The 9037-nt window shown below is 62.0% G+C and overlaps 1 protein-coding gene across 3 annotated transcripts in view; it reads right to left on the bottom strand.

The window, feature by feature from the left end:
• FOSB (FosB proto-oncogene, AP-1 transcription factor subunit) overlaps window positions 1-796 on the bottom strand; it is an 8789-nt gene extending 7993 nt beyond the window's left edge. Inside the window, exon 1 of one of the 3 annotated variants that reach the window (XM_044435521.1) lies at window positions 134-796. In XM_044435521.1, coding sequence (XP_044291456.1) covers window positions 134-265 — 132 coding nt within the window. In that variant the 5' untranslated portion in view covers window positions 266-796. The remainder of the gene's footprint in view (window positions 1-133) is intronic. The other 2 variants (XM_044435519.1, XM_044435520.1) reach the window with 2 other exon arrangements.
• Between the last annotated feature and the right edge of the window lie 8241 nt (window positions 797-9037).

Consider the following 9037-nt stretch of genomic DNA (forward strand, 5'->3'; position numbering starts at 1 on the left):
GCCTCCCCCAGCCCCGCTCCCGCGGAGCGGAGCGGAGGCCCGAGCGCGCCCCGTGCAAGCGAGCGCCCCGTGCAAGCGCGAGCTGCAGGCGGCGGCGGCGGCGGCTCTGCCCGGTCTTCTCCGCGACTCTTACCTGTGAGGAGGCGGCAGCGGCGGCCGTGGGGCTCCCGAAAGAATCCACCGAGGAGAGGTACTGGGACTCGGCCGAAGGGGACGAGCTGCACCGGGAGGTGGAGTCGAAGTCTCCGGGGAAGCCCTGATACATCTCCCTCGGGGGCGCAGGGGGAAGGCCGCGGCCGCGCGGGGGGCGCCTGGAAGCCAAGGTGAGGGGCAGGCGGAGCGCGCCGGCCGAGATGTCCCCGCCGCCCGAGCGCGCCTGTCGGCTCCGAAGCAAGCAAGCCGCCTCCGGGCGCCGCGCGTCCCTCTCTTCCTCCCCCGCCGGCTGCCGGTGCCTGGGGGGAGACGGCGGCCGAGCGGCTCGCGCTCTCCTGGAGGGGCCCTTTCAAAGGCTCATGTTGCAGTGGCGAGAAAGCGGCAGGCAGAAGTTCCCCCGGTGATGCAAGCCCGAAGCCCCTGCAAATGCGCCGCCGGCGTCCAAGAGTCCCAAATCCAGCAATCCGCGTCTCGCCCCGAGCAGAACCGCTGCCGCCGCCGCCGCCGCGGGTGAAGAAGTAGCGCGCCCTCCTCCTGCGCTCGGTGCCCGGCTCGCTCGTGCTCCGCCGCCCGCTTCGCAGTCTTTCTTTCTTCGCGGGCCCAAACCTTATGAATGAAGCCGCACGACAGTTCGGCTTATTTATGCAGGAGGCTGTCCCGCCCTCTTTTGACGTCACCGGTCCCCCCAAAAGGCTCGCTCGGGCCCTCTCCGCGCCTCAAACTCGGCGAGCGGCTGCCTCGCACCGCGGCGCCTTCGCCGCCGGAAAAGAGTGACCGAGAAACCCCGGCAAGGGGGTCTTTTTTAACCGAAAAGTCAGGGGATTCCTCGCTCCGCCCCATGGAGTTCCTGTGACGCAGTTAGCCATATATGGTCTTGTCTTTGCTGTTTTTGTTTGGTATCCTAGCAATGACGTCAGAGGGAATCCCTTTCTCACAGCCGAGCGGCGGCGGCGGCGGCGGCTTTTGTCGAGGTATTAATAGAAACTTTTACTACCATTCTAGAAATGGCTTGAAATCTCTGCCGGCCGAGAAGATGCGCTCCTCGCGCGCCCGGCTGCGCAGCGCGAAGGCTGACCGGCCCGTGAGGCTCCGTGAGCCGGTTGCCGCTGCCGGAACGGCTGGGGAGGCGGGCAGAGAAGTTGCGTCCCCGGCACAGAGCCCTCCCGGTGGGACTCACGCCCCCTCCGGCGGTCGGGGTCCTGGGAAGCGGGATGCGCCTTCTGGGCTGGGACGGGGCTGCCTCACCTGCCCCCCCCCCCCAAAGCGCCCCCGGCCCCGGGCGGCGGGTCCATCCCCCCCCCCCCGAGGGAGGGGGCTGTCGCTCAGTGCCGGGGTTCAGGCTGTGCTCAGGAGCCCTTTTATCACGTCGGTGGCTGTTGGCTCGCTGTTCTCTGGGGCCCTGCTGCTGCTGCAGTCAATACGAAAGTGTAACAGAGCTCAGTGAAATGGAGCTCTTTGGGCTGACAGTCCCGACGCTCCAGAAGGGGAGTTGAAGGACAGACCCGAGTTTCCCCTGGTTGTGCCCATACATGGGCCAGGAAGGAGGCGATTCTGTGGCCCTGGAAGGCAAGGCCATGCCAGCCCCTGTTTAGATTCCTGTGATGTGCGATAAAGGGGAAGCTGGTTCTCCTCAGGGCTCCCCTTCGCCTGCTTTGTGCATGGAGATCTTTTTCTGCAGAATAAAGCTTCTTCCACCTTGCGCCCCTGGAGTGCTTGGATGGCTCTGTGCATGCCAGGACCCAGTCCCACTGTGGCGGACAACTTTTCCTGCCCCACGTACGGCCCCCTGACGGCCCCTGCCCCACCTGCCAGGGTGCAGTGAGATGCTGAGTGAGAGAAAAAGGCGAACTTGGATTCTGGCTCCGTTGCACCCGCTGAGCAGCTGAGCATTTGGGAAGGGATGAGAAGTTTAAAACTGGTGGAAGAACTTTGAGGAAGGCAGGAGTTATCCTACTTGTTACGTGATCAGAAGAGGGTATCAGAAGAGCGCTGCTGGGTCAGGCCGGGGGCCCTCCGGTCTGACCCTGTTCACTCGGTGGCCAGCCAGCTGACTGCCTGTGCCGTGTAGCTCGGAAACATGCGTGTTATCACACCAGTCTCAGTTTCTGCATGACTTGTTTGCATCACACAGCCTTGGGACCAAATTCATCACCATTTGGAGTCCTGGCAAGAGCCACTGGCAAAAATATCAGAGTTTCATCCGAGCCAGTACATCTTTTTCAGTGCTTGGGCTCAGTCGTGGAATGTGTAAAGTGACAGTGAAAAATATGTCTCTTTTAAAATGAGATATTAATGCAGAACACAGGAAGCTGCTTGCAGAATGTGCTTCATGTCTGCATCCTCCACAGCTGATAAAATCCCTCTGAGCATACACAGATTTTACATCTCACTGAGGTAGCTAATTGCAACCAAGCCCCATCCATTTTAGCTTAGAGAGTTTCCTACTCAAAGGGCCTAAACCTGGTACTTTTCTCTCATATATTCAGCATCCAGGAACATGCAGCTGTCAGATGCAACCTCCCCCCGACGAGGGTTAGGTGCTCTAGCATTGGGCACCCCCTGCTCAGAAAACTGGAAAACATTAAGGTTGGTCAGGAGAGCAGCCCGGTTCCTAATGAAGAGGGATGCAGCCCCGCTAAGGGAACAAGCTCCTTTTATTATTTATTTATTTAGGATATTTATATGCCGCCTCATTCGCTGAAGCCTCAGGGCAGCTTACAACCATCATAAAACTCCATAAATAATATAAATTAACAGTATAAGTTGCCCTGGCCAAAGAATAAAATAAATAAATACTATTAACAATTAAAATGACGTTTGAATAAAAAGGTCTTTGCCTGGCACCGAAAAACAAATAACGACGGCACCAGGTGGACCTCTCTGGGGAGCGCATTCCATAGATTGGGCACCACTGCAGAGAAAGCCCTCCGAGTACTCACCCTCCTAATTTCCTTCACAGAGGGTTCCCGGAGAAAGGCCGCTCCCGCAGATCTCAAGGGGCGGGCATATATGGACCATATATCTTGATCATATAAGAAGGCGCCAAGGCATTACCTGCCTGTGTGGAGCCCCTCCCTGGCTCGTGGGAAACATCCAGCAGGTGTTTTCAGGTAAGGTTAATCCACCCCTCCCACTTTCATGGCTTTGTGTGTCTCCACCCAGCCAGTAGCTGATGCGGAGGCCACGGGGAAGCTCATGCAACTGGCACGGGCAGGAGGACTCCGTCTGCCTGCCTCGTCCCCGCGATCCCCGCGGAGGCGGCAGGGTTCTCCCTCCGCCAGGGCTTTCTGATCAGCTCCAGATGTGCGGCAGCGTCTGGGCTTGGAGAGGCTGCCTCGTGTTCGGGGCACACGGCTCCTGGCCACCCTGGGCCCTTTGGAGCGTGAACTGGGTCGTCTGGTTCTGCTTTGTCCTGGTCTATCGTGCGCGGTGCGCTTGGCAAGCCTGCTGGTGGAAGCGCCCATCGCCGCTGGCGGCTTCCCCCTGGCACCGCCCCATGTGCCCCTAGTGATGGCTGGGGATGGTCGCGGAAGGGGAGGGGCCGGGGTGACGCCCCTGCTCTGCACGGGGAGGGCCAGGCCCAGGCCCAGGCCCGCAGGGACCCGTCTGCCGGACGCGCGGGGCCGGCAGAGGAAGATGCCCTGTCTGCCAGAGGTGCTTGAGAGCGATGGACCCCGCGTGCCTTTGGCCAGGTGCGTGTGCTCGCGGGTAGCCTGTGGCGGAGGCAGGAGGGTCGCCGGCACGAATCCCACGCCGTTGGAGCCGTGATTGCTTGGTGCTCCTTCGCTTTCCGATTCCCATCCCACCTTCCGCCGCTTGGAGCTTGAAGTGGGGCGCATGGTCCTCCTCCTCTCCACGTTAGCTGCGCAACCCGTCTGCGAGGCAGGCCAGGCCGAGCGTCGGTGGCCGGCCCGCGGTCACCCAGGACAGGTCACGGCCGAGGGGGGACTGGAAGCCAGCTCAAGGGCCAGTCCCTCTCACCTCATGACTCCTGGAGGTCACCGGGTTTCAGATTGTGTTATTTATACATGTATGCAAATATGCCCTTTGTCGTCAGGTTCCGGGGCGGCTGTGGCAGCCCTTGTGTACTCAGCGGGTGGAAAGCGGGAAGTCGGCAGCTGCACGGCCGGCCGGTCCCAGCGGAGTGGGGCAGGCGGGGGCAGGCGAGGTCGACGGCTGCCACAGCCGCACGCAGCCCGGGATTGAGGGCCTGCTCCGCCGGGTTTGGACTGGGCGCACGCAAGCCTCCGCGCTTCTGGCGGCGCCTCCTTCCTCCGCCGTGAGGCCAGAGTGGTGGCAGCTGCGAAGTGCCCCAAGTCCGTCCAGCATCGCTGGCTCCCGGCAACCCAAGGCAGCACACTGAGCCGAGCGCCCGGGGGCAGGGGGGGCTCCCTCCGGGGGTGGGTGCATCGGATTTGCCCTCCTGCCCCTCCGCTGCCGCTTGTGGCCTGTGTGCGTTGGGAGGGACACTCCGAGCGCCTGGCGCCTTTCCGGTCTCGGAGGCCTAAGAGAGGACCTTTGGGGGGCTTCTGCGTGTGGAATGGCGTTCACGGGGGGGGGGGGCTCAGCCCCGTGCTGGCTTCCTTGCAGCTCGTGTGCACTGTGCGGCTGGGACTTGCTGAACCTGCAGGCCCTGTTGCTGCAGCCGTCACGTCATCCCCGACCCGACCCGACCCAACCCGACCTGGGGCGACCCTCTGAAAAGGAGCCCTGGAGAGCCTGCCCTCAGCAGCCCTGCTCAGCTTTTGTGGACGCAAGACTGCGGCCTCCTTTAGGGACCTGATCCATGCCCCGGGCGGCCTTCCTCTCCTTCGGCCTTCAACGTTCCCCTGCACGGTTGCCGTCTCCAGAGAGTCTTGCCCCCTTGTGATGTGTCCGAAGTGCAACAGCCTGTTTTGTCCCTTTGCCCTTTTCCCTGTTTCCCTACAGAGATAATATCAGCTGCCTTTAGTCCTTGGGAGGGTAATGAGTCAATACCGCAGCCCTGGAGCCTGCTTCCCGTCCCAGGAGCCCGGGAGCAGTCTGAAAGGCAGAGCGATTCTGAGCATGTGCAGCTCCCTCCTCTTGCTCAGCTAAGATTAGCAAACAGGCTCTCCGGGTCAAATAGCACGACGGAGACAGGTGGAGCACCCAGCCCTCCTGAGCAAGTGCAGAGTGTGCTTTTTAGGCCACTCGGCATTCTGGAAACGGAGCGCTCTGCTGCAGGGGACCTCGCCGCTTCCGCGCCCGCCCGGCCAGTGGGCGTGAGTGCGGCTCCTTCCCAGAGCTGCCTGGCTGCTCTGGCCGCGGGCATTCCTCCGAGCATGGCTCATAACCACAGCAGGCCCACAGCATGAGGGCTTCTGGCAGCCGCCACAGGCTGACCTTCCGCAGGACGGTGACCGGGCAGGCGAGACGCGAATAATGACAAGGTGGAGCTCCCCTGGCCGTTTGGCCTGGCTGCCAAATATAGCCCCGCCAGCCCGCCCCACCGGCAGTCAGACAGGACCCTGCCTGGCGAGGCTATTCCAAGACACTGGCTTCCCCCCCGGCCCCACGCCACCCCCTGTCTGCTGCTGCTGCTGCCTCACTGCTGAGGGACGTGCACCAGACACGGCGGCTGCCCCCTCTTTCTAACAAAGTTTCCCCTCCCACGCGGAGGCCCAAATCGAGAAGGGCTGAAGCTCCCTGGCGGGACACCTGCTCTGCATGGGGAAGACCGTGGGGTCTCCCGGGGGGGGGGGGGGGGCTTGTAGGTCCCGAAACAGGAGAAATGTTGATGGTCTGTGATTCCTTGCGTGCACCAGGCTTGTGAACCGGGACCCCGCAGAAGAGATGCCGTTGGACTACCTCTCCCGCCACCCTCTGGCCAGTGGCCATGCTGGCTGGGGCTTGTGGGAGTTCGAGGGCGGTAGGGTGCCCGGCATGGTCCAGCCAGTGCTGGAAGTCTCCAAGGCCCAGAAACCGGTGCAGGAGGAAGCCGCTCAGATTCAGCATCCCACAGAGGCGCCGAGGCCCAGTGCCACGGCGGGAGCCACGCAGTGGGCGATGCCGGGCGTCAGCTCTAGGGCGAAGGTGCCACTTCCAGGCGGGCGTGAGCCCCGGCACCTCTGCTTCGAGACACGGAGACACACCCTTCCTGCCGGCCGGCCGGCTGCTCCTTGGAGGCGTTGTGTGCTGCCCGCCAGCTGCTCTGGCTTTTCACGCCAAATGCAGCATGAAAGCCACATCTCCCCTCGGCGAGAAGCCGCTTTGATCCGGCGCGTTGTGCTGCAGCTGCTGGGGGAACCCGTTTTCTGCTTCCTCGCAGAGCAGCTGCTGTGCTCTCCTGCCAACCCCGCGGTGTCTGCCCACTGGCTCTCGCTGGTCTTTGCAGAGGCGCCCAGCTTTGCTCTCGGGGGTCTAGGCTTGCTCCAGAGCAGCCGCTCTGCACGGCCCACAGACTGCACCCCGGGCTCCTCGTGGCACTTCTGGACAAGGTCGCCGCTGCGCGGGTAGCCTTGATGCAGTGCCCCGGGTGCGGCTGCTCGTGCCGCGTCGATCCAGCTCACGCAGGGCCGTCTGAACAGCATCATCGTGGGCCCCGGGCAAAGCAGTGTCCCGGGGCCCCTACGACAACTGCAACGACTGTGAATTTTGGAAGTTCTCCCGTTTCCCAAGGGTTCACATGCACCGGTAGTATGGGGCGCACGGGCAAGCACCCATCCGGCCCACGCGTTCAGGCGGCCCTGTGCTCACGCCGAGCTTTTGGAATAAGTGTTTCTACCTGGTTTGCGGCTGGGCTTGGCTGCTCGTTCTGTGGGGAGGGGTGCGTTGTTTCCTTATATCAAGTAGCTCAGGGCAGCCCACCTGTTGACTGGGAGGGCCCATAGGCGCATACCAGCCCTGTTTTCTGTTAACCACACTGGCTACCAGATGGAGTCCAGGCAGCTTCAAGGTGCTCAGAAAGCCCTAAACGGCTGAGGAGCTGGGTACCTTAAGGAACGCCTCTTTCCTGCAGGGACCCTCAGAGCTTCTCCCAGAGCCACCAGTGAAGGCAGGCGGGCGGCTAGGAGGGGAGGGGCCTTCTGGCACCTCATTTCTGGAAACCGTTCCTCTGGGAGATGCGCCTGGCACAACACTTTATACATTTATAAAGCCTTTTAATTTAAATATAAAACCGTTTTATTTTCCTGTTATTTTAACTGTTGATTAGAGGGCTGATTTTTATATCGCTTTTTTAAGATAAAGTTTTGCTCCTCTGGTTGAATGTTATTTTATCCGTTGTTATAGTTATTTTTTATATTTCTTGGTATTTTTGCATGGATTTTACGGATCGTTGTTAAGTGTTGGTCATCATTTGTAAACCATTCAGCAATGCACTGAGAGTGGTATATAAAAATCTTTAATTAATTAACAGCTACCCCTGTAACACAAGTTCTCTGTGTTACAATGTTAAAGTACATTTTAAAACGCCAAATATTAAAACTGATACAGTGAAAATAACCATTTCAAGCTGAGACGCTCAGGTCAAGACATATTTTAAAAAGGCCTCCGTGTAAAGTTAAACTGAGGTGGGTGGTGTCGATGGACGGGTCAGTTTCTTCGGCACTGGTCCAATCATGGTTCCTTTAAAACTGCCGGGAGTGCTCCTTCATGGAGGCATTTCTGCGCTTTGGCCCAGGCTGACATCTCCTCTGGGCTGGATTTACTTAGCCCGGGTGGCCGAGGGCCGGCGAGATCGCTCAGAGCAACGCCCTTGTCTACATCTTGGGCTCTTGTCACGGAGACGGGGCAACGCATGGCCCGGCGGCACTCTGGATGCTCCGCTAACTAACGGCACCCCGTTAATGGCAGACGCCAAAGGATGCTCCAGGAAGACTCGTTCAGTCCTCCGGCGTGTGGGGACAGGGGCTGTTTCTGCCCCGGGAACCCTCAGGAGGGTCCCAGGCGGAGTAGCCCGGATGTACCTGACCCACGGACTAACCGCATGGTCTTGGGCAAATCGCTGCGCGCCCTCTGGGACCGACCTTGCAGGGCTGTGGTGAAAGCAAACGAAGGGAGGCTTTGCAAAGTAAAGGCGGCACAAGACCTTTTCCGTGCCCAGCGCTGCACGTGCGCGCACAGCCCGCGGCCGGGGCTCCCTTCCCCTCGGCGCGCCCCCGGCCCCGTCCTGCCCCGGGCGCGCGTGTGCTGAGTCATCAGAGCGCCCCCCCCCGCGCAGGGGCGTCGCTCAGACCCGTCCCCTCCTGCCCACCGACAATGGGCACGTCGCGCGCAGGATTCACCGGGTTCCGCGGATGCTGACTCACGCCGCGATGATGCACGACCGGGCGGGGGGGGCGCGGCAGGCGCGGGGGGGGGCGGGCGGGCGGCGAGGGCTGCGGGGACTCTCCGGGCTCCAGACAGCGCCGCGGGTAGCCGGTGATTCAGGCCCGGGCCGGGGCCGGGGCCGGGCCGGCCGGACCCCGCGTCCTGGGCGCCGCTTCGGCCGTCTGGCCGGCTGGGCGGGACGGCGGGGGGCGGGACCGGGCGAGCCTCTGACACAGCGCGCTGAGGGCACCGGCCAGGAACGTGGCGCCCGTGCCGTTGCGCTGAGTCACGCGCCGGGGCTCCAGCCGCTGCCCCGCGTGCCCGCCCGCCGTGCATCCGTCGGGGGCGGGCCGAGCGGCGACCGGGGCGCAGCGCTTCTGCGGGCGCAGGCGCGGGCTTGATCTGGGGTGCTGCCGTTCCTGGGGTGGTCATGAGGTGGGCGACCCGCTCCCGCTTCCACCAGATGCATGGCAGCGCCACATGATGGTTAGCGCAAGGAAGCCTGCGAGGAGGGCAGGCTTTCTCAGAAGGGGGGGGGGCTGCAGAGCGGCGACGGCCTGGCAGCGTGGCGTCTTTCATGGGGAGAGGAGGATGCGGGCCGAACCCTCGTGGG

Source organism: Varanus komodoensis, unplaced genomic scaffold, assembly GCF_004798865.1.
Source record: "Varanus komodoensis strain SLA01 unplaced genomic scaffold, ASM479886v1 scaffold29_3, whole genome shotgun sequence".
NCBI lineage: Eukaryota > Metazoa > Chordata > Lepidosauria > Squamata > Varanidae > Varanus > Varanus komodoensis.